The sequence below is a fragment of the Taudactylus pleione genome, unplaced genomic scaffold, assembly GCF_031769625.1.
Source record: "Taudactylus pleione unplaced genomic scaffold, aTauple2 ptg000041l, whole genome shotgun sequence".
Lineage (NCBI taxonomy): Eukaryota > Metazoa > Chordata > Amphibia > Anura > Myobatrachidae > Taudactylus > Taudactylus pleione.
In genome coordinates, this window is record NW_028284443.1 from 45,437,472 (window position 1) to 45,463,616 (window position 26,145).

At 38.9% G+C, this 26,145-nt stretch overlaps 1 protein-coding gene across 1 annotated transcript in view; it reads right to left on the reverse strand.

Moving 5' to 3' along the window:
- COL4A1 (collagen type IV alpha 1 chain) overlaps positions 1–26,145 on the reverse strand; it is a 221,134-nt gene that overhangs the window by 56,294 nt on the left and 138,695 nt on the right. Inside the window, exons 11-29 of the mRNA XM_088458338.1 lie at positions 22,231–22,266; positions 22,105–22,146; positions 21,201–21,281; positions 19,272–19,316; positions 18,489–18,548; positions 17,259–17,303; positions 15,987–16,040; positions 15,633–15,674; positions 15,303–15,396; positions 12,242–12,277; positions 11,300–11,455; positions 9,853–9,948; positions 5,465–5,554; positions 4,923–4,993; positions 4,286–4,477; positions 2,245–2,413; positions 2,022–2,114; positions 1,046–1,150; positions 378–475 (exon numbers count right to left, since the gene is read on the reverse strand). Of these exons, the coding sequence (XP_088314464.1) occupies positions 378–475; positions 1,046–1,150; positions 2,022–2,114; positions 2,245–2,413; positions 4,286–4,477; positions 4,923–4,993; positions 5,465–5,554; positions 9,853–9,948; positions 11,300–11,455; positions 12,242–12,277; positions 15,303–15,396; positions 15,633–15,674; positions 15,987–16,040; positions 17,259–17,303; positions 18,489–18,548; positions 19,272–19,316; positions 21,201–21,281; positions 22,105–22,146; positions 22,231–22,266 (1,605 nt within the window). The remainder of the gene's footprint in view (positions 1–377; positions 476–1,045; positions 1,151–2,021; positions 2,115–2,244; positions 2,414–4,285; positions 4,478–4,922; positions 4,994–5,464; positions 5,555–9,852; positions 9,949–11,299; positions 11,456–12,241; positions 12,278–15,302; positions 15,397–15,632; positions 15,675–15,986; positions 16,041–17,258; positions 17,304–18,488; positions 18,549–19,271; positions 19,317–21,200; positions 21,282–22,104; positions 22,147–22,230; positions 22,267–26,145) is intronic.

A 26,145-nucleotide genomic window follows, 5' to 3' on the forward strand; every position in this document is an offset into this window, starting at 1 on the left:
TCAGATTCATTCACTCATTTTGGGACTTTTAATGGTTAAAAATGGTGGACAAGAAAACGTGAAAAACTAAAGAATAATAAGGAAATAAAAAGTGACACCTATAACCTATTAACCTATCATACATCTATGAAAAATGCACATACAGTATGTATCCACACTCAAATCTAAATTGCAGTGTAAAAATAGAGCTGTCCAACATTTGTGGGCTACATGCATAAGCAGCCAGGTGAAAGTTACTTGCTTTGTTCCCAACTCAGAATCAGCCCACAAGTGTACACAGAGATACAATAACAACAAATAACTTAAAGTGGTTTTATTTCATTCTTATTATGATAACTGTTTGTATCATTACATTGCAACACAGGGTTGTTACTTACTTTCTGTCCTGGCACCCCTGCTACGCCAGGTAAACCATCACGACCTTGTTGACCAGGAATGCCATCCACTCCCCGTAGGCCATCCATTCCTTGATAACCTGGAAATTTATATTACAACAATTAAAAAACTGCCGTCCTCATCACTTATAAACATAATTACAAACGTTTCTATTCATGTAAAGTTCACAAAATCAGGTTACTTATCAGACATGAGCCTTTTTCTGACTGATTTACTAAGCTTTTGTTCACAAATATTGAAGTGAGAACAGTCATTAAATTCAGTTGTGCCAAAATGTTATCATTTTAATTTTAACATTAATGACAATCAAATTAAAATGCATGGCTAAACCTGCATAGTCATAAATGCAGACAATCTTAAATATACATAAAGTGAATAGGATGAATTAAATAAATGTGAATAATCCACATGTAGCAGATGCCTCCCATGTAGATGATAATTACAGGTGCGAGTCTTTAGCATCTAATTGTCCCTTCAGATCTTTAACTACAGGTATTTGGCTACTCTTGGACCTTGCATTCTTTAAATAGTGATTATAGAGCCTCACTCTAGAGTTTTGCCTCAATTTTCTCACATCAAATTCTGTTTGGACCAACATTCTCTGAACACACCTGAAGAGAGAGAGAGACAGTCTAAAGTGAGGAGATACCTTTTTCACCTGGTGGCCCAGGAATTCCTTTACCCTCAATTCCAAGTTCACCCTTTTCGCCAGGGAACCCAGAACGTCCTGGAAATCCCGGAGCGCCCTTCTCTCCTGCAGATTACACATATTGCATATTTTAGACATGCATGTGTTTGACTATATAAAAGCTGGCGGGACCAGCAAAGACAGCTGATGTATAATAATTTATAAAATATTTTATTAGCTTAACTGTGCTATCAAAGGGGAATGCATACAGTTTCATGATATACTTCTGCTACCCTTTTTTACCTGTGAACAGACATATTTACAAACCTTTCCAGGTCTGGCTACAAACTTATAACGCCAGACCCCACCCCAATTATGTCACGGACATCTCTTTCCACTCAACCATGCCTAAGATATTGCATGATGAGAGGGCTGTCATACCTCAATTAGACCAACAGGATACAAATGGGAGAAAATAAAGAGATTAAGGGGCTAGAGAAGTCAACACTAACTCCTGTACTTTACGGTGAATGGTGCAAACAGACTCTCTAACATCACAGAAATTACATAACAGAAACATAAAATATAGTTTTAAAAGTAAAGATTACTGCAGAGGGTGTGAGAAGTAGAAGGTAATGATCACTAAATGCTGATGAGGCTGTGCGTACTATCTATAAAGCAGGAACATGAGTATATTGATGTTATTATTAAGGGAAAAGTACAGTATTGAAGACACAGTAAATAGTGAAGGAAGATGAGTTGTCATCCACAACCCCATGGATTTAACAACTATTGTTACCTTGTTTTATGCAAAAACATGTAGTTAAACTATGTGAAAAATGTATTACATTCAAATTTGTTAATTAAAAAACATATTTTGCAATATGTTGTAAGTGGGCTTTGGGAATTAACTATACTTCTCAATGTTTAAATAATTTAGGAAACAATAATGTAGTGAAAGGAAGATGATGAGCTGTTGCACGATAGTCTACTATACCTGGATTTCCCGGGAATCCTGGGGACCCTGCACTTCCCATTGGGCCTGAGGGTCCAGTTATAGCAATGGCTTTTCCAGGTTCACCTTTACTCCCTAGAAGTAAAACAATATACTATCTGATGATCTTTGGGAATATTTGATTGGTTGTATTCCTTTGAACACAATAATGTATTTTTTGCTAATTCTGTGCATTTGACAGCCAGAAACAAATGCATATATTTACCTGGGTTGCCAGGTAACCCTGCAAATCCAGGCACTCCAGGTTGTCCTGTTTCCCCAGGTTGTCCTGCCGGGCCTGCTCCTGGAGGTCCTGGAAAACCTTGTTCTCCGGGTATCCCAGGAAATCCACTATCCCCAGCTGGACCACGTTCACCTTTTGCACCAATTCCGCCCTAAATGAGTTCAGAAATCATAAACACATGATCTATATTGTATGTAGATAGATAGATAGATAGATAGATAGATAGATAGATAGATACGGAAGATACATTTATAGGTCAAATTTTAGATGCTTACTAACACGATTTAGGAAATACAAACAAATATTAAGTGCTATCCTCTATGTGTCCCCCACCACACTGTTTGGGAGGAAATCCGAACTGTGTTTATTAAAAGTTGGGAAATTCCATGTGAGAAGCCCTGAGGAAAACTGCAGGGAAAAGTTAATTCTGGTTGCGGACCTAGGTTGATGCCTAAAGTTTCTATAGTGCTCCACCATTCAGATATGAGTTTTAACTCTTGGTTTTACAAGTTTGCCTCATGCCATGGTCGGCGTATGGGTTTACTTCTAGAGTACAATGTACTGAAAAGTGAAGTTACCCTCTGAGATCTGAACCTGACTTTGGTATATTGATGTCCATGGATCTGGAGCGAGAAGCAGTATCCACAAATCTTCAGAATAAGTTACTCTGATGTTTCCTATTTAATGTACATAGTACACTAATAAGGGAATCCTAATTAATTTGAAATACTACACTCTCAGTACTTTTATGTTTTTTTGTATCAATTTATAATTTTGTTCAGAACTTAAATTCTCCCAAAATCATAAGTAGATTGTAGATTCATTACCCAAACCCTCCCAACTATTAAACATTGATTTATTTATTACTCTGCTGCGCAAAATCAAAGTTTTTCCTAGTCATTTGATTTGGCAATAGATTGTAATGCATGCATTCTGGCCACTTGTTATTGGCTGAGCAAGTACTGACCTTCCAAAGATTACAATAGGGTTAGCAAAGCAATGAAATACTACTGTGAAATGCACTTGCTGTAGTCCACAAGTCCCAGAATTCCCTGCCAGCCAGTTTTACTGGGACTTGTTCCACAAGAACCAGAATGTGAAAGCAGTCAATGGCTACCTGGTTGCTAATACTTGTAATTTCACAATAGTATTTAATCTTAAAAAAAAAAATGGATGCATTTATTTAAAGGAGCATTATCCATTTAATTCAATTGGCAATGCATTTCTGTGGGCCTTCTGCACTAATTCAATTGCATTGTTCATTACCATGAATGGGAAATTCCATTAATCTCAAGCAATCCACCTGTCAGAAATTTTAGTACATGCCGCTTAATTTACACTTTAAAATGATGATGCAATAATATCTGTGATTGTCAGATGTAGAGCAAAATAGGAGGTATTGGGAAAATGAACCTTTGATAGATCTCACTTTAAGGGACTGATTCAATTACACACAAGGTGCATCTGTCTCCCACTCATTTTTCCTTGCAGCCCATGAAGGTGCATGCAGCAATGCGCATACATTTCCTTACAGTAGTGCTGTTATGTGCGAAGGGCAATCTAGCAGTCTCCAATCAGGGTTTATTTGGGTAAACACCCAAAAGTCGGATATGCTCTCCTTTGCACGAGAAAGAATTATATTATTGAAAGGAGTTTATCAGGTCAGCTGTGATTTCCTGTGCTGGGCCAGGGTGAGGTCATCATTGTGTTGGTTGCAGACAATAAGTCAATAATACAAATAAATATATATTTGGCTCTCTTGAAGGGGACTAGGTGGATTCAGTCATCAGGTGCTGTTACGTACAGGTAATGAAGAGATCCACAGGAAGTGACTTACCCCAACCATTTGCTGTACGTGGAAGATAAACATTAGGAAAGAAAGTAGACAACCTCTGTCATTTACTTATTCCTGCTGATAGGTCATGTCTATGGCTTTGTACTAATGATCTTTTTTCATGGATACTTCAGACCAAAATAACAATACAGCATACAAAATAAGATTTCAAAGAAACACACAACTTACTGAAACACCTCTGGGACCGGGCTGGCCTGGCTGACCATCTCTTCCAGGTCTTCCTTCTCTTCCAATAAAACCTGGCTGTCCTGGGACACCAGGATCTCCTTTATCGCCTTTCAGCCTTGGTTCAAAATAAATCTCCCCCGGTGCTCCTTTTTCTCCAGGTTTCCCTGTCTGACCTTCAATACCCTGTAGTCCCTAAGAAAACAAAAGTAGGGTTTTCAAAATGTGTTTGCTATGATATATAATATCACCAAGTTTGTTGGCATTCCTGGTCTGATAATTTGACAATTGGTCTATGCCACTTGAACATATGCCAGTATTGTAAACCCTCTCACTAACTCTATATATATATATATATATATATATATATATATATATATATATATCTTTATTTCAGTAACCTATTTATACATGAAAATGAGGTAGATGGCAAACAAATGAGAACCTGTCCTTACTTGCGAATTTGGAAACAGGCAATAAACAGGGATATGTGAAAGTAGACGTATAGAGAAGAATGTGATGAGGAGGGGTGGCCGGAATAGACAGATACTGCAAGTGCAATTGAATTAATTGTAAAAAGTCATTCGGTGTATAACTACTCTAGTTATATTATTAAAATGTCCAGTCTAAAATTACTTACAGGTGCTCCTGGTAAGCCATCAAATCCTGTCTTCCCTCGGTCTCCCTTGATTCCTGATAAGCCAGGAGCACCTTGAAAATAAAACATTTTGTTGAAAACTGTTTTAAAGCCAAAAGAAGCAGTAAACAACATAGCAAATGTGTTAATTACTTAGGTTAAGGAGTAAAAGTCAGTGAGTTATATTTCACCCCCAGGTGTTAAGGCAATGGACCATCAATGAAAAGAGAATTCCTGTTCCTTTTTATTGATGGTCACAGACAGGGAGGTGGATTAGGGTGGCAATCCAGTAGATTTACTGCATGAGAAATGCCCAGGAATTTGTTATGTTGAATCCACATCTTTAATGTCATTACTGTAAAGGTTCTGGTGGTATTATTGTGGGTCCCTGAAGTATTGTTGCTTTCTACATAGATTTGTGTCCCCTCTACTTTTCAAGAAAATTGATCAACAATACAGGAGCACAGAATCCTTTTCTCCTGCAGTATATTATATACTATATACCAATTATTTTCAGTTTCTTTTGTAACTGTAGAAAATCTCACCCGCTTGCCCAGGAGGACCTTGAGGACCTGGTGGCCCAGGAAGTGCTGATGGCAGGGTATCACATGCTGGACAAGAATCTCCTTTGTCACCTGTAAATAATAAAGCATAGAGATGTAATATGTGTCAGACTGTAGTAGTCTAGAAATTGCAGTACAATATCTCCATGGATAATGTTAACAATAAACATCAAACCATTAATCAGATTTCCTTGCAATAACATGGCTGCCCACAGGTCCCATCGTTTATAGTGCCATGAGAGCTATAGTTTACAGTGAATGACAGATTCTAACAATAAACACACACTGAGAAGCCTTCATTCTCCATTTTAACAAATATAACATACATCTTCTTTTCTTCTTTCTTGATGCATCATAGTCCAAAAAGAAATTAGAATCATCTTTTCTATTGGCCTCAATCACTATGAATGACTGCCGTGAAAAGAAAGATTCACCAGGACTCAAGTCATTTTTATTTTGTTAATGGGATTTTGTGACATATTTACTTTTCCAATGTGGACTATGACGGATGATGAAAGAAGACAAATATATTATATTTCCCATTCATAGACAAATTTTATTTGATCAATAAAATGGTGAACAACAGTTTTTGGGGAATCTTATTTAACAATTTTTTTTTTTAGTAGTAGCATGAAGGTTTTATTGAAGAGGAATCATCTAAATCATGTTATCACAGCAGGTGCCCAAATGTACATATCCACTAAATGTAGGCCGCACTCTCAGGACTGAAAAATCAAATTACTCAACAGCAGACTGTGCAATCTATAACTCCAATGAGGATGCACAAATGTATTACCAATTTCTAGGTACAGTACCTTCAGGTGGTAGAATTGGCATACATGTAGCATCCCAGTTAAAAAAAAGTGTAACTAGTATTAGACCCTAGATTAGTAATATAATTCCTGACCACCTAGTCTTTGATGATTTTTCCTCTACTATTAATCTCTTATTTATGATAATAGTTGATACAAAATACAGCATAGTAGTTATCCATCACAAATTGTGTACAGTTAGTTACAAACAGGGTATTGTTTCCGAAAAAAAAATAGTGTGTACAGTACATCACTGTTAATATACAACTATTAGTTTTTTGAATTTTTTATCAAAACCAAAACTTCTCAATAAAATATACAGACTACAAAACATAAAAAAAAAATAAGATGAATACAAATAGGAAAGATAGGGGGTAGGGAAGGCAACCTACGGTATGCTACATCATCCAGGGAAGACCAGCTTCATTCCATTCCGGGTAGTTGTCTATGAAATGTAGAGTACCAAGGGTCCCAAGTAGCATGAAACTTTATCACAGTATCATGAAGGAGAGCAGTGATATATTCCATAGAGGCTAAGCACCTCATTTTGTTTAATAGTGCTGGCTTTGCTGGAGTCTAGACTTGCTTACAGTTTGTAGCAATCAACAGTTTGGCGCATTATAAATGTGGCCACACAGTTTGTTTTGAGGTTTAGAGAGGGATCTAATGGGTTTACATAGAAGCATATGTAGAGTCCTTAGGGGGGAAATACTGAGCACCATAGACACCAAAGATGTGACAGTCCCACCATATGCAAATAGGAACCAATTTGGCCACAATGCCTCCAACCAAGGTCTGAAGACCCTGGAAAACTCTGATGCAGCTTTGCAGGGAACCATCTGGAATACACTTTAAAAAAGTAGTTTTCTTTCATGTTGGTATTATTGGAGGACTTAGCCACCCATTGCCTGATATATATATATATATATATATATATAAGTCAAATGTTTTTTGTGCGTCTAAGCGCTCAAAAGACCTCTTGTCCTTGTAGTGGGAGCCGCTATAGATACGGGAGGTAACCACTCTAATCTGTGTATTTTCAAATAGTATTGTATCACAGCGCTCATCTATGCATGTCTTCCTCAAAATATATGTAACTGCGGTTGAAACAGTTCAATTAAGTAATTTACTTAATTGAACTATTTCAACCGCAGTTACTGTACATATATTTTGAAAGAGGAAGACATGCATAGGTGAGCGCTGTGATACAATACTATTCGAAAATAGCCATTGCCTGATGTCTGCCCAATCATCGTGAAAAATATCTAGCAAAAATGGCAAGCCCCAGACCACCATTAATCACTGATTTGGCCAAACACCCTGCGATGTCTCGTTTTTTTATCAGACCACACAAAAGAGCCGCATAATGATTGAATTTCACGGAGATAAGAGGCCAGAACCACAATTGGGATCATTTGAATAAGGTATAATAACCTGTGTAGGATATTCATCTTGACTGTGCTAACATGACCTGTCCACGAAATGCATAAGGGGGCCCACCTGGATAGGTTCTTTTTGATTGTGTGAAGTAGAGAGGTATAATTAGCCTGAAATAGCTGTACGTACATTTTTATGGTGGTAATCCCTAAATATTTAAAGGATTCAGGACGTCAGGTTTATTCAAAGTTGATCTCTAGAAGCTCCTGTGTGGGAGGAGGGAGGTTGAACATCAAAGCCTCTGATTTAGTCCCATTTACCTTGTGCCCCGAATAGTCTAACTGAAAATTATTTTAGCATTGTTAACTCCTATATTTTCACTCTAGTTGGTACAACAGAAAGGGGGTGATAAAGTTGCCACTCCAGTGGTCCCAATCTTGCTTATTATTACAGCTCACAGCACGAGTGCTGAGAGGGGATGTTCCAATTGCCCAAGCCTGGGTTTGTCTGGGCGTGTGGTGAGTTGGACCATATGGGCAGAGCATTACTATCTTCAGACACACATCTCTCTCTACCACATGGCGGACCCAACATCCCAGGCAGTCAGAAAGAACTGCATTATTTTTCATTTATAGGACAGTAGCCTTTTTGGGGGTGCTGGTGCTGTGGCCTCTGTTCCTGTGCTGAGCAACTTGGGGATGGTTTTCACTATAGAAGGTGGACCCCATGCTTGTGGTCTCCCTGTTATAATGGTTACATGCCAAGGCTACCTTGTGCTGAGACTGGTTGAGGATTTGGGGATGAGACACTGCCTGCTTTTCAATAATTATCAATTTTATTTTATTATACAGTGCAGCAACTGTGATCTGATTGGAGATAACTGTCAGGGTGTGTTTTTTTCCACAAGTGACTGACAGTTATTGCAGCTCAGATGACAGATGCTTCTAATTTCAACCATTTAAACTGGAACGCAAACATAGTAACTGAATTTACAGTACGGATGCAAGTGTACTTTTCATTCATCTGACATGCACAGCAACATGTATAGCAATGAGTTTCAATATTATATTTTGGGGAATACAATGTATTGTGTTAGCTTAAAGTTGTAGCCCTCTGAAGATTCTCTCAGATAAATATAAGTGAAATAAAACTGTTCTGAAAAGTATTACTCTTGCTCTACATTTTACAGTAAATGTTTTTAGCACATATCACCAGCAGAATGTGGCCTTCAGTTTCTAGTCCTACCCTAACCACAGCATGCAGCAGAAATAATTCATTATTATTGTACCAGCTCTATTAATAAACTACACATTCTCTAAAATTAAAATGTACACATACAGTGCAGAATGGCATTCCACAGTATGAGGGAGCAATAGCAGAGCTAGGAGATTGTACCTCTGCACAATACCCCTAACTGTCACTAAACACCATATGTGAAACATTTTGCCCATCTCTAGTCTCTGTGATGACATTACAGTAGGATGCTGCCGGTAATCCAAAATACTCAGATTTCTGGATAATTGCTAATTAGACCATAACATAGAAACTAGAGAGCGCTATTGGAAGCTAGTTACGCTTTTAAATAAACCAATGAATGGATTACTAATGATTAATTATCTACTGCTGGCAAACTGCTGCTACCAAAAAGAGTAGCTGACCCTCTAAAAAATTCAACAGAAATAACAAACCAAAATGGAGCATTGATTACCTGCAGAGATATATCAAACCTAATAGCAACGTTTGGTTTTAGGTTTTCTAATATATACAGTATCTCTGAAGGTAAACAGCGCTGCATTTTGATTTGTTATTTTGGATAATTGGTCATGTATTAGGCTATGTTCTGTATGTATGTTTTTATTTTTTATTGGACGATACAATATAGATTTTGGAAGATAATATACCATTAAATATTATGTTTGGTTCCTGTAAATCAATTTGGAAAATTGGGGATTCGGACAATTGCCGTTTGGATAATCATTGTTCTACTATAATAAACCCATGCCTTACAAACTTACAGAATCACATTGTTGGAATGCATTCAGACTGCTAAGCAACTTTAATGCAATGTTGTATATTTGAATTCATTTCCATCTCTAAGCAACAGTGGGTAATATTCTGTCTTCAATTAACTGAATATTGTTATTATACAATAAAGAAGCCTTAAATTAAATAGGGACATACCTTTCTGTCCACTTTCTCCTGGAAATCCTTGTTGACCCGGAAATCCAGGTGACCCTGTGTCACCAGGTTGTCCAGGAATGCATTCCTGAGTTGAATCTATTGTTATAATAAAGAAAAGTTACTGCACAATAAATGATCACAAAATAAATGGAACTATAAAAATATAAAATGAAAGTACACAGCACATACTAATATATGACTGCAAGTTTGCTTTAGTGTGGATAACCTGGACTGTTGGGGCTCTAATCTGGATTCTGTGTTATCTGAGGGTACTGTACAATGTGCCTTGTACTGAGTGTAATAATATAGTGTCTTTGGGAGTGCAGGGGGCATGGTTGCGACTTCTGTGGCCACACTTTGTTTTTTCCATTGCTTCTAAACTCCAAAGACCTAATTGGATATTTTACCTCTAATTGAGAAGCTTCAAGGCATTTTTGGCTCATTTCTTTCAATACCATCCAGCACCAAAGTCAGAATAAATTTATTAAGAGGAGAACTACACTGAGATATTTGCCCACGAATAATGATAAACATCTTATGCTGGCGGGGAAGGGGCAGAGCAAGCTATCCCTTTTCTGTTTGTTTATTTTCCTTAATAAACTAATGAAAGAACTATTACTAAATCAATGTATTTGCCAACTGTATATCCATAAAAAGTAATTAAACCCCTAACCATCTACAAATCAATAAACATCAACTCTGAAAAGAGTAACTACAGTAAGTAAACATCAGTATTATTTACATTAACCTGAGGCAAAATCTTTATGTGATACTGAGATAAAGTCTTATATATACAAGGAGCACATGGAGGTTATATAGTGATATTGTAGAGATCAGGGCGGCTGTGCTGGGCCGGGAAGAGGTGGGGCATGCCGCGAGACCAGCCTCCGTGACTCGCGGCACACCCCCTTGAATTAACCACGCCCCCCTTCACACGCGAGTGCAGGGCGGACTACCAGGGCTGATATACAGCCCCAGTCCATCCCTGGTAGAGATCCTCTCTATCACTTTTTTATTTAACTCCACCATAACATGGATGCAATCAATAAATATTATATATACAGTTAGCAAAGTCTATAAAGCTTTAGGAGCCTTGAAACACATTTACTAAGTTCTGAATGATGACAGTATGTAACTGTACTGATAGGGGCCAATTCAATTAAAAGTGATGGACGCAATGTGCCGTTGGAACGGCATGGAAAAGCTGGTAATGGGGGCATGATATAGAGGCGTGCAGTAAAAGGAGCAATGTTGCTGTACTGTAATTATCCATGATGTGTGCAGGTGCCGCACATCACAGATAATGGAATTGCCCCCTTGGATTAACATATTTGTCACACATGCACCACTTGCATTTATCTACAGGAGATATACTAATAATATCAGCAATTTAGCTAGAGTATACAATAGGAATACTTTCTCAAGCACAGATACTCAATTTCCTTACCTATTTTGCCTGGTGGACCGGGCAATCCAGGAGATCCAGGAGGCCCTTCTCTGCCCTTTTGTCCAGTTAGAGATAACCCAGGTATTCCAGGTTCCCCATTTTCACCCCTTTCTCCTGTAAATCCAGGTGCGCCAGGTGGTCCAGAAATAGGTAGACCTACAAGATACAAATAAAAAGACTGATAACGTAATGTAGTGTAAGCATCAGGGGTGTAACTAGATATTTGAAGGCATGTATATAACACGTAACTTTGACAGGTATAGTGGGCCCCCCTCAGCTCTGGGCCCAATAGCAGCGGCACTCCCCACACCTATGGTTGTTACGCCCTTGGTAATTGTACATTTAGACAGTTGAGTAGCAAGATATGTAATATGATTTTAAATGTGAAGAAAGTTGAATGTATGTTGTTTATATATACTGTAGGTGCATTTAACACCACAATATTCCCACATAGAAATGACAGGATCTTGTGCTGATGGTAGACCATGCAAATCTACTATTAAAATCTCAGTCTGTAGCCCCCTATTTTTCTCTATTGCCTTTCTGATATCACATTATGGCCAAACACATGCAGTCCTCTCTTCACACAATCATGAGTGTACAGTTGACAACCTGCCGCCAGATCAACACACTCATCTCCTGAAAGGTTATGTGCTGCTGATTGGCTACAGGTTGTTCTTGTCCACATAAAATCTGGGGACTCATAGGTGTGTTACATATTGAGAACAAAGAGTTGTTCTGATCCAAGTCAAATGCACCTTACATAGACAATCTATGAAGTTAGTGTACAGTGCTCAGAGTGATTAAAAATGCACTATTGTACAGATTTACACTATATGTACCAATGGATCTATAAGATCAGAAGAGATACAAAAAAAAACACATGTATTTTGCTGAATTAAACCATTATATGTATAGAACAATTTTAAGCACATTCAGTACCTGGTAGCCCAGGAATTCCAGATATTCCAGGTGCACCTTAAAAAAACAACAGAAAATGATCAGCTACGTTTTCTTTTTCAGGAGTATTAAAAATGGTATTCTAAATAGTTACAATAGTGATTATGATTATCATTTATTAAATAATGATATCATTATTTTCCATGATGCAAGTGAAGATAGAATTTAGAAGAATGACCAAAAAAAACCGCAGTAGATAATGTTGTTACTAAGCCCTAAATAGATGCATGGAAAATAGATATCCATTCATCTATTTAGAGCATCTAGCAGTGATTTAAGAAAGAATATCACAACCTTATCTAAAGCCACTAAATATCCAACTCTTTCATGTATAACTCTGATTTTTAAGCTGTTTCCATTGGTGTAAAGAAGGTGAGTTCACCAGTCTTGACATTTTTCCCATTAATTTTAATGTACTCATTCATTTCAATAGGCTTCAAGCATGCTCTACATCTGGAAACCTTATTTAAAGGACTGGATGCATTGAAACAAATAGGAAATCTCTGTCTATGGAGTTTTCCATTAAAAGCTAAACTGCTTATCAGACAATTCAATTCAAGTCTATTCCCAAGAACCTTGTACTTTTTCATGTTCATCTCCATGTGCCTGACGTTGCATGCAGTCAGTAGCGGATTTACCGCTAGGCACCCCAGGCGGCCGCTTAGGGCCCGGCGGGTCCAAGGGGGCCCGTCAACAGGTGCATTGATTGGAGAGCATTTATATTTCCGGCGGTAACCTCAGCTCTGCCACCTTGTAGCAATCCTCAGGGCCAGGCTCAAAGAGGGGGGGGGGGGTACACATTACAACATTGTCTGAGCCAGATCCTGGGGATTGCTGCAAACAGAGGGGGGCATACATTATCTGAGACTGGCCCTGGGGATTGATACAAAGAGGGGGGGGGGGGCTGGGGGCACACACTATTACACTGCCTGAGCCTGGCCCTGAGGATTGCTACAAATGGGGGGGGGGGGGCACACACTGTCACAAATTAAAATATAGTGCTATGAATATTTTGAGAAGAGGGGCCCCAAATTGCTGTCCTGCTTAGGGCCCCATGAGGTCTAAATCCGCCTCTGCATGCAGTGTTAACTGACTTGTTATATTTACATCAAAACAGATAAGTATGTTTTTAAGGAGCTTATTTACTAAGCAGTGGATAAATTATTAAAGGGCAATAATACTTAATGCGAAACTAGCCTGATTTTGCATTTACTATTACAGGTTGAGTCTCCCATATCCAAATATTCTGAAATATGGAATATTTTTAGCATGACTGAGATTGTGAAAACTTAGATTTTTGATGGTTCAGTGTACACAAACTTTGTTTAAGGCACAAAATTACTAAACATAAAGTATAAAATGACCTATAGGCTGTGTGTATAGGGTGTATATGAAACATAAATTAATTTCATGTACATACACAAACTTTGTTTGAGCCACAAAATTATTGAAAATATTGTGTAAAATTACCTTCAGGCTGTGTGTATAAGGTGTATATAAAACATAGATGCATTCTGTGTTTAGATTTGGGCCCTATTCCTAAAGCATTTCAATATGGTATGCAATTATTCCAAAATACGGAATATTCCGATATCCAAAATACCCCTGGTCCCAAGCATATTGGATATGGGAGACTCAACCTGTATTGCCCTTTTAAATATAGCAAGCAAAATCTGTAGACACTGAAGGTTTTGAAAATTAATTGCTTAGTCATTTGTTCATTTTTTGTGAATATGCTGAATATTGAAAGTCGCACTGATATTACATTAGTAAAGTTAGCTTTCAAAATTGAACATAATGAAACTGACAATAAATCAATTAACCACTTATATAAAGACTTTAAAATCTATAATGATGTGTGAAAAATGAATCAATTCTGCTTGGATGCAGTGGAGACAAGGGAATACCAATACAAAATGCAGTCAGCTTAAGTGTCTGAAACCATGTATGGTGGTTTCCAAGATCAAATTTCTAAATTGATTCTTCATATATTTCAGTCAATCTTTAATGGAATTGCTAAGATGACAAAGGGATATATGTACATTCCTTCCAGTATTAGGGGTCTATTTACCATACCTCCCAACATGACCCTCTCCAGGAGGGACACAATGCTCTGGTCCTGGACTTCCCTGGTGAGAGGTGGGGCTGCAGCACAGTTCAAAATTCAAATAGGGGAGCCACACCAACTGTCATTTCACACGCTGCCAAACATCACTGGCTGGGACTCACTGGCAGTTGGTGTGACTCCCCTATTTGAGTTTTGGACTGTACTGCAGCCCCACCTCTGGAGCCACAACCAATCATAACTTACCAGGGAAGTCCAGGACCAGAGCATTGTGTCCCTCCTGGAGAGGGTCATGTTGGGAGGTATGCATTTACTAAGCAGTGTTAGGAGACAGAGTGAAAACTGATTAGAAAGTGATAAGGTGCCAGCCAATCAGCGCCCAACTGTCATTTTGCAAACACAGCCTGTGAGATGACAGTTGGGAGCTGATTGGCTGGCACCTTATCACTTTCTTATCACTTTTCACTTGGTGAAAATGCATTTAGTCATGTACTTTCCTGTATTAAGGGTATCTGGAAGGGAAACCAGGTATCCTGTAGAAGAACAGGCTGAGTCCTGGGGGGTATATTTACTAAAGCGTGTTTTTTTGGAAATGTAGCCCATAGCAACCAATCAGATTCTAGCTATTATCTTCTAGAAGGTGCTAGATAAATGATAAGTAGAATCTGATTGGTTGCTATGGGCTACATTTCCACTTCTAAAAACCATCACTTTAGTAAATATACCCCCTGGTCTCCATATTCCAATGACATGCACACAAAATAGTCCCTTTATTAGGGGAAAATAGACCATTTGGCCGCCTACAAACCAGCAAAGGCCCCAGGCCCCGGATCTGCACCCTGCTCTCACCCGCTGAATCTCATTTCAATATATTATCCTGTAAAATGAATTCTCATTTTTATTTACACATCCAGGCATCCATCTAAGCATTTCAGTGCCTAGACTATTATCCTGTCTATCACACCCCAGGGATCCTACCTTTATCGCCCTTCTCTCCTCCTCTACCAGGGTAACCAGGTGGTCCAGTGTCTCCTTTCTCCCCAGTGACAGTGTGCTGGCCATCATGTATTACCTGAAAACACCACAGGAATATGGAAAGTTTAAACTGTTCGTTTGTTGAGTTAATAACCATTATAAATATCCCAATTTCTTGATTAATGAAACATTCCATCAGCTGTGTCAGTGGTCAGAAGAGAGCTGAGTACATGTCGAGTGTAGATTACCCAACATGTGTTGCTCGTGTGTGAAAACGAAAAACTTAAATGTAGAGGGTGGGGGTGGATGTAAACAAAATAAAACACAACTTACGATTCCTGGAGGTCCCTGTGGTCCAGTATCCCCTTTTACCCCCTGTAGAAAGAATTGTCATTCAGCGGTATGGTATAGACAGATATGTAGATTTGGAGAGATACATACAGTATAGGTGGAGGGTAAATGAAGAAGTATAAAGTCGTAAGTTATGAATTAAGAGAATACATAAGGGTAACATTTCAGGAGGGAGTTGAAGCATTATGGCACTAATCCATTTCCACCTTTTTCCACTTGTGGACTGGTATATGCTGCAAATACTGTATCTCGCTTACTTTTATTGAATGTCTCATTTAATGCACATTTGTAAATGTATTTTATTATTATTAATATAGTAAATTAAAATATACTTACTTTTTGTCCATGTAGTCCAGGAATTCCATGAAAACCTGGGCTACCTGGGTTTCCCTGATAAAATAATGATTCAGAGATATTCATTATAACATGGAAAGTCTAGTTAAACAAATATAGATGTGTCCTTATACATCTAGCTTCCTTGCACGTTAAACAGCCCATCTAGTAGCGACATGCTGTGGCGTGACTCTGTAGAGTTGAGTGTCTTTTTGAGCAACTTTTTAGATTCAAATGCGCCTTATTCGCACAGCGATGTGAATAAAATGCAATATATATATAATCCAAATAATGACCGGCACTCCAATGAAGAAAACACAGATACCTGGGTGCCCTCCCGGGGGAAGCAGTGACCTACAAAAAATAGCAGCAAGGTGGGCGGCACTACTCGGATTCCCTAAAACAGATCGCCACACAATGGCTTCATGATTCCAATGTTGGAATCATGAAGCCATTGTGTGGCTATCTGTCTTAGGAAATGCGAGGAGTGCCGCCCGCCTTGCTGCTATATATATATATATATATATATATATATATAGTCTATATATTTTTATATGCACTAAATATATGTAGCCCTTTCCAGTGCTTCTTCAAACTGCTCCCTTCCATACACTTCTCCGTAGAAACTCCACTTAGGAGACGGAGCAGAATGTAGTCAGAGAATCGCGGGAAAGGGCTATATACATAGTGTTTTCCTGAATAACTGGGAAAAGAATTGTGTTGATGTTGCCCAAAAATATTCGGGACAATATTGACACTATTTCTGAATAGAGCTCCTAGAGTTTTATTTAATGACATTCAGTAGATATTTTTAATTCTATTGGGAAACGCAATGCCTAATGTTCACACCTAAGGTTCACAAGTGACTGGAAACATACTTACAATATTCACTTTTTCACTATAGCAGAGAATCAGCATAATCTTAATCTTTATATTATGGCATGCAAAATCCAGATAGGCTACACTGCCATAAAGTTATCAAGCGATAAAATTGCTGTGGTTTCATTTTTGAAGACATTCAAACTGCAGAAATCTATGCAATAAGCTACACTACTGCTGCTAACTCTTACAACTTATAGCGTTAGCAGTAGTAGTACTGTATGTGTCAGGAAGGACTGATGATCAGTCCCCACTGACACACACACTCCACTTTTTTTTTTAAATATATTTTTTAAAACATGTTCTAAACTAAATGAAAACTTGACAATGAGATTTTTATAGAATAATATTTAAGTCTCTGTATATGTTTAATTTGAACAAAAAAAGTATACTTACATCAAATCCCCTTTCTCCCTTTTCTCCATCTTTACCAGGTTTCCCCTAAATTAAGAGAAACAGTAGAATAAATGTATGTACTAAATACAGTGCATTCATACAATCACTTAAATATATGCAGAGACGAGCCACTGGATTAGCAGTTGAAATATAGGAACTATATAAAGATTGGGTTACATTGTCACTTAGCTACACTCTTCCATTTACAGTATCTAAAATTCTGACTATGGCATGAGAGCTTTCCCTGGGAGATCACTATTTAGTTTTGAAAACTAGAAGAAAAAAGTGTCAGCTGTTCTGTGAGTATATACTGATCATAATACCGTGTTTCCCCGATAATAAGACACTGTCTTATTTTTTTTTTGGTTCCAAAAAACACCATAGGGCTCATTTTCGGGGTAGGTCTTATTTTAACGAACATTGACAGCAGTGCCCCTTATGCACTGCATGACTGGGAACGCTGGTCTCTGCAGCATTCCCAGCTCAAAAAGAGAATAAGGTAGGTCTTATTTTTGGGGTAGGGCTTATTTTAGACCGGGCTACAAAAGTAAGGGTAGGGCTTACTTTCAGGGTAGGTCTTATTATCGGGGAAACATGGTATGTCTCCACCTAGAGTTACTGCGAGGAGACTGCTAAACAGCTGAATGGGGACATTAATGCCATGGACCATGTGGTAAAGAGAGAGGGGTATTTAGTCATTGTAATTTGGTATATTTTGAGTATGGTGTACTTCAAGTCCTCGGCATACCGTATAATAGACCACATACAAATGTACACAGCAGTACCTGGAAAAGCACTTATATTTCTGCACTCGGGCCAGGGGGCTATTACAATTAGATTTGGCTGCTGCATTTTGTCGTAGGGGATTGAACATTAGCAGTTAGATTATTTTACTGCAATATTCAGTGCAGTGTTTAGCAGCTACATATATTGCTGCTTACGGCTTTACAATCTACAGCAAATGCATTTTCAAATTTCAACATTGCTATTCCAAAATGTATACTGGCTAAATATATATTATATATAATAGCAGAATTACACTGATGACTACGTCTCATGCTCAACAGCCCAAACTTTAGCTTGTAGCATTTACCTCTCAGAAATGTCTGAGTTTTCAGCCAGACCTAGTGAACTTTGTTTCATGGTTCATCATACCTTATCATTATACATATAGGTACATATTGCCCAGGAATTAATCTACTGTAGAAATTGTCCCAAGATGTCACTCACTCTTGGCCCTTGTTTTCCAGGCTCTCCTTTTTCACCTTTAATACTTAATCCAGGATTTCCCTAAACAAAAGAGACTTTAGAAATGAGAATTTACCTAACCTACAAACAGTATACATCAGTGGTAGGTGCCCGATGCACTTCAGAGGCCACATGGGTGGCCCTCTATCCTCAAAAGGGGTTAGCACCTTAACCTTAATCTCAGTAATAGATTAAAACAATACATCTAATCAATGGAATTGATAGCTAGCTGTAATAATATACTGTATCAGCAGGCATTTTAAACAAGTGTTACAAGCTATAACAAAGCAATAAATAAAGCAGGAAGGAGCTGGGGACATGGAGCGCCACCTGGTGCCCATCACTGCTATATACATGCATGTCAATATGTAATACTATATAGTCCTAATTATAAGACACCAAACTACAAACTGGTGGATTCAAATGTATAAAGGTATATTTGGTTGGCAACAATATTATAATTGCTATTACTATTATGACTGATAAAATGGATTCTGGCCCAACTACTCAGCCAGTCATCCCTTTATGAGCAAGACTTCTGCAATATTGTAAACTGATATCTATAGTTGAACTGGAGAAAGGAAACAAATGACATGTGAGTGGGATAACATCCCTCATCTATAATGTATGTTAGCATGTGGGAAAGAACAGTTTGTGAGTAAGGATCACAATGGCATAATATAGTACATTGCCAATTCAGTATGGCTACACACATCTGCCTAGCTGAGATGACTATATAATTAGTAAGTTATACATCTGACTTACCGGCATTCCCTGGTCACCTTTATCGCCATCCATACCCTTTTCTCCCTAGTAAGAAGCCAGAAGACAAACATTACCATGGATATAAAACTGGACATCAAGTTTTTTAACTACTGAAAAAAATTGATTAATATAGATGTAATTCATAAATAGCATGGCATGGAGTTGATATTGCATGTGTCTGGTTAAACAATAGAAACCATAAAATCCATACCTCCCCGGGCCACCGTCAGGGGGGCACAGGTAGTACACATGTATGGTGCCCAATCTGACAGGGAGGATTCATCAACACCCATGATTTGGACTGTGATTTGCTTTTGATTCACTATCAGAGTCATGTTAAGGTGGAACTAGTATGTGTGCACTTATTGGCTCTTCCCAATCAGTTCTTCTTTCCCCTATCGGTTCAGTACTTCCTACAGCCTCAGCATGTGACACACACACCAGAACTCTTACCCTCTTTTCTTTCCCCCTGCTTTTATTGGTAGGGCATGAAATAGATGAGGAAATGTGAGTTGCTGCTGTGGCTACACTGTACTGCCTGTAGAGAAGACAGGTGCTCAGATGTAAACTATGAGGTGTGTCTCTGCACCCTTCCCTGTTACACTCTGCCCCACTGCCCACTTACAATCTGTTCCTCTGACCTTTTTCCACCCGTGCTTCAGTCCACTTCATAATCTTTATCTCTGCTGCCCATTGCAATCTGGGCCTCTGCCCCCTCCCCATCATCTATGCCTCTGCCCCTTCCCCACCACCTATACTTGTGCTCCTTCTTCACCATCTGTATCACTGCTCATCTTCAGCATCTGTATTTCTGCATCAATCCAACTTGTATGATTGCTGCCGGTTAAACGTTACGTGGATGAACAAAAGCAAAACCAAGTTTAACTCCCTATAAATGAACCCAATGGTGGCCGGTAAGCGCCACAATTTTATTTAATAAATCACTAGGATTTTATTCTCATTTTATAGGGTCACTGCTAGTGAAAATATTGCTTGTGCATGGGGAAGCCGTTTTAACAACTATCATGGCAGTTCTTGTATCACTGCTTTACCTGAAAATTATTTTTTAAAATAATATGCTTTTTAAAAAAAAATCTTTAAAGATTTAAGATACATTTTTTAATATTCGTATTTGTTTTTTATGCTTATTTATTTTGCAAACACTAGGCTCTGCCCTCCTCACACACATATCACACTGTAATATGTAGGTTTTTGTCACACGCACAAAGTAAATACATACTGTATTGTATTGTATGTGATAATGTAATATCATTATTCTTAATTACTCTGTTTTATATTATGTGTAATTATTATTAGTGAAAATCAAATATTAAAATACTGTATACACAGTACTTAAATGAAATTATGTCTTACATACAGTCTTTCTAGATATGAATATAATTGTCCATATGGTATTTGAACAGGTATATTTCCCTATTATTACTTTGCGAGTTATCACCTGTTTAGTAATAATAAGATAAATGGGATATAATTTAGTTATTAATTATTATAACATAACTGCTTCAATATTACAATATTATTATAAAATAAAGTCCCATCACTTTATCAGTCATATTAACACTGTTTAACCTCTAAAACCACCAGTATTATATTTTAATGTATTATTTCATAAATAAAAAATAACTTTCTTGCACAAAAAAGCATTTATGATGAGGACTACAGCTATGCTAATGTTGCCAGTAACAACAATAATTTTTATTAATATGTTATTAAAATATTTGCCCATTTTGTCCAAAAAAAACAAAACACTTAATGTGTATAAAAGTAACATATCCAATCAAATGCATATCTGGGCATGGATATTAAATATGTTTTGCCCAGCACGCTAAAGTGTTGTTCTCACTGGGTACACTCAGCTATCAGATACTGCAATAATTGTTACATAAACAATATAAAAAAATGCATTACCTTATACAATACTGTACAATTTGTATTGCCATGGAACGCTCCACATTGGGCTCCTTGAGGTCCTTGAGGTCCTGGCTCACCCTACAGAAAATGGTTACAAATATGTAAAATCAGAATAATTTGGAAATTAAAAAGGAGATGTCTGAAAATACAAATCTGAAGTAAAGTAACAAAAAGTAACTATTGTACAAGTAATGAAGTACTCCCATTGTATAACAACAGTTTTAATCATTGGCCAAAACTGGTCGTGTAGTAAGGGTGGGGCTATATGGATGGAGTACTGTACTTTTACAAAAAAAAAAAGTTACATATAAAATGAACTAGAGCTATGTGATATAATGATCCTGTGTTCACCAGGCAGATGGATCTATTTACTAAAAGGAGAGAGTCCATTTCTCCAGAGAAAACATGCTGAAGATAGGGCTTTTTTATATCTACTGAAGTCCCTGACAAAGCCTTAGGCCTGACTGGCGAAGCGGCAAGACTCCTCTTACTGTTGCCAGCCAGTATCACTAGGGAGGTGAGTATCACTCAGCTGTCCAGGTGATATGTAATTAGTAGACTGCGCAATGAGTGGCAATAGCAGAACTTTGTTACTGCGCCATCTTCATAAATAGACCCACATAGGTGTTGGCATGTCAAGAAGTACAATCTACCTATTAAGGATTATTAATTTTTTGAATGCAAGTTAAAAAATGCTCAGTGTGTTTATTGCCCAGCACACATGAAATATAACAGCCAGTATTTTAACAGCCATTCAATGGTTTATTGAAAGTGGAACATATACAGTATTAAAAACAATGTTTTATCTTTTGGAAAACATAATTTATTTGTTCAGAAATGGAAGAAAACAAAAACAGATACCACACAGTGCACCAAGAATAACCGCTAAATAACCTCTCACCTTCTGACCCTGTGCTCCATGGAAGCTTAGGCCCATTGATCCCTGCAAAAATGTAAAAGAAGTAATATTGCAGAGGTATCTTACTGAACATTTATATATTAATGTACATTTTTAATCTATACCAACCTTTGGTCCTGGTGGTCCGGGTGGGCCTGCTGATCCCTGAAATAAAAAGGAATTTAAGTTTAGAATATGGAATTCAAGATGTTTCACATTTATTTGTCAGCAATAGCTGTGGGTAAGTGCTTGCTAAGTAGGCCTGGACAAAACCAGCCTGTCATTACTACTGAATGTTCACAGGACTAAAACAGTCCTAATCAGAATTTTACTGTCTTCCTTACTGTCACAGTGCAGCCGAACTCGATGGTCACTTATCATATCCGGGGGCACTGGGGTCCAGGCTGGCAAAGGACAGCGGCCAGGAGATCCTCAGCGCCCACTGTCAGTTGCTCTCTCTCCCCGGCGGCTCTGGGCCCGATTCAGACACGCTCGCGAGCGCTATGCACTCAGAAGCGGGTCGATGGTGGCCCAGTGCGCATGCGCATGACGGAGCCGGTTCCGTCGTTCGCATGCGCGAGCCCCAGATAGCGACGCCCAATCCGTCGTTCCGGGTCTCGTACCAAAGGGGGCGTGCTGTCGATGTTGAGTGACAGCATGCCCCCTTTGGTGGGCGGGCCAAGGGCGTGGCTGCCCAGACGGAGGCGTTCCCATGGGAACCCCTACCGTCTGGGGCCGGCCCCACTGACATCACAAGTAATGTCAGTGGGAGTGCTTTCGGCTCTGCTAGAGCCGAAAGCACTCTGGGGCTTGCGGCAACGAGACCCTATCACAAGGGTCTCGTCGCAATCCCGATGGTCGCGATGGTCTTGACCATCGCGACCATCTTCCTGGCCGCTGTCTTGACCATCGCGACCATCTTCCTGGCCGCTCGCTATAGCTGTGGGTGGCCGATCTGAAAAACAAGAAGGACGGCCCTGATTCAGAGCGAGCTCTCTGTCAGAGCGTCCGGCTCTGAATCAGGGCCTCTGTGTGCAGGCGACCGTGGCTCCCATAGGGACGCGTGCACCGCTGTTTAAAATTTAAAGGGTCAGGCACGGAGTTATTGGTGCTGTATTGAACCCCGACCTATATCAGGAAGTTCCTGGGAGCACTCCAGTGCCAGAGTATAGGCTCCATTACCTTACTCCAGCATTCATACCCATGTTATAGTCTCCTCGTTCTGACCTTGGTCTGTTCCTGACCCTTCTCTGTCTCCTCCCTGGTACTGTGCTTGATATTCCGATTCTGACCTTGGCTCCACTCCTGACTTTGATATTGTCTGACCCCTGGTACCGTTTGCTCTGGATTCTGACCTGGCTTGTTGACTACACTGTTTACCTCCACTTCATCTGAGTTCATCAGCACCTGATTAAGGGAACCTAGGCTAAAGGCCGCGACCTGCGTGTCGGACGCAGCTAAGTCCATACCTCCTTGCGGTGGTCCCTGGTGAACACCGCCGGCACGTTAGACTCCGCACCTCAGTTATAGGTCTAGTCAATCCTAATACGGGTCGCATCTGTTATCTATCCGAGAATTGCGACACTGACAGAGGTCAGTGTAACTTTTGCACTTCAAGAGGCTGCACATGTTTAGTCTTCATTCTTGTAAACAAATTCCTCTTTAGAACAAGTGTAACTAAAAACAAGGAATGTTAGTTCCACGTTCACTTGCAATATATATATATATATATATATATAAAGCTGGCCAACTAATGTCAAACCCTTCATCTGGACAGAAATCACTCAGGATGTTGAAAATAACAGATGCAATGTTTATACATACATGGCCATGAGGACAATTGTGTAGATTGAAACGGTCATTGGGCTCTTACAAGTGATGTACAGTTTGTAAATAAATGTAACTTTTTTCACCATCTACCAGTATGTGCTGATCCTTACTATCTGCCCCTAGAACATGGTGGATCATCCTACTGTCCTCTCTTATCCCAATGCATAGGAGCTATGATCCATTCTGTGTACTCTCATGTGATGTTTGAAGGCTCATACACAATAGATGATAAAGTGAACTATATGGACAATAACGACATCGTTATCGTTCATGACGTTCAATAACGTCCAGTGTGTATGCACGATAACGTTAACGATGCACGCTCCCGCGGATCGTTAACGATATCTGCCATCGCTTTAACTTGCAGGACTATCTGACAATATCGTCAGATTCTGCAAGGTCGGGGATGTGGCAGGGTGACGTCACTAAACTATATCATTAATTATATAGTTCAGTGTGTATGCTCAATGTCGTTCCCGACATTAAGCCCTGGAGTTCAAGGGATAACACTTAACGATATCGCTCACAGAGCATATCGTTAAGTGTGTAGAGCTACTCAAAAACTTATATTCATACCTCCCAACATGACCCATTCCAGAAAGGACAAAATGCTCTGCTCCTGGACTTCCCTCTTAATTTATGATTGCCGTCACCTGTGTTGAACTAGGTAATTGATTAGAAGGTGCTTTACTACAGGTGTCTGCAGTCATAAATTAAAAAGGAAGTGCAGGAACAGAGGATTTTGTCTCTCCTGGAAAGTGTCATGTTGGGAGGTATGCTATATTGGAAAATGTCAGTTTATGCTTCTTCATTATTACTGGCTGCATGATAAGGAGGACAAATAATATCAAATAGATGTAATTATAATACAAAATGCTACTGTAGGTACAGTAGCAGTGATAAATGAAAACAGGTAAAATATGTGAGATGTGGAGGTTTTGCTATTATACTACACACATGGAGATGTCAGGCAATCCAGCAATAGCATGTTAAGGTAATTTAGCTTAAGTTAAAGCGTATTAGACATTTAGGGCCGGATTCAATTAGCCATGGTAATTAACTGCAGACTGCACTTAGTGGTAAGTGCCCTTATAGTGGGTATCACTTAACCAATAGCTCCGGGTACTTATCCTGGAACCTATAGGTTAACACGTGTTAAGCTGGCCACACATTTAAAGATTATCTGTCCAACCAGCCAACTAGCTGATTGGTTGGAATGAAAATCTGGTAACGTATGAAAGCAAATGACAATCAGCAATTTGCTCCTAAATGGCAGAAAACAGATGAAAATGGTCGGTCAGACAAGTTTGTTCAATGTTTGATCTAAACAATTTGATCATATAACAGTTTTTGTACATTTTCCGGTGTTTTGGAGCAAATTGCTGATTGTCATTTGCTTTCATACCTTAGCAGGTTTTCATTCCAACCAATCAACTAGTTGACTTGTTGGACAGAAAATCTTTAGATGTGTGGCCAGCTTTAGTCGCAATTTTACCACCCGAGGAAAAGGGGTTGTAAATGAATAGCTTTGGGTGTAAAAACTAGAGGCAAGCAGCCTTTTCTTCACCTAGTAAATTACCGCCGCTAATTGAATCCAGCCCTTAAGCAGGTAGTCAGTAATTGTGAAAACTCTTAAAGTTGCCCATAGCAACCAATCAGCTTCTACATATCATATTATAGAATGTACTTGGTAAAGGTTAGCTAGGAGCTGATTGGCTGCTTTGAGTAACTTCTCCACATTTCCACTTAATACTGATGCATCTATGTGCTGTTCTGTAAACGTGAACATAACATAAATTATACACTTTTGTAACAAATAATTTATTAGGTTTATAGAAGGACTTATTACATACAGTATGTGTCTTGTGTGCAAATGATAGGTCCACAATTATTTCCTGTTATTTAAGCAATCTGTAATATTTATGATCATTTGGATATAGTAGACTATGGATGCAATTTGTTATGCATTCCACCACTCATCACATGCATGTCAGCATTAATAACGCCGGCATGCATGAAGAAAACGCAAAGGACAGTTTTTCCGATAGAGCTGTCCTTTGCAATAGAAGAACTACCAGGTTGATGACCCAGAACTCGCTCTGCTCATGCATCGCATGACTCGCTCCTTCGAGGGGTGCTTGGGGGGATCTGATTAGGTCCCTCTCACAGCACTTTGCGATAGAAGCCCATCTAAAGAACGCGTTGCCCACCACC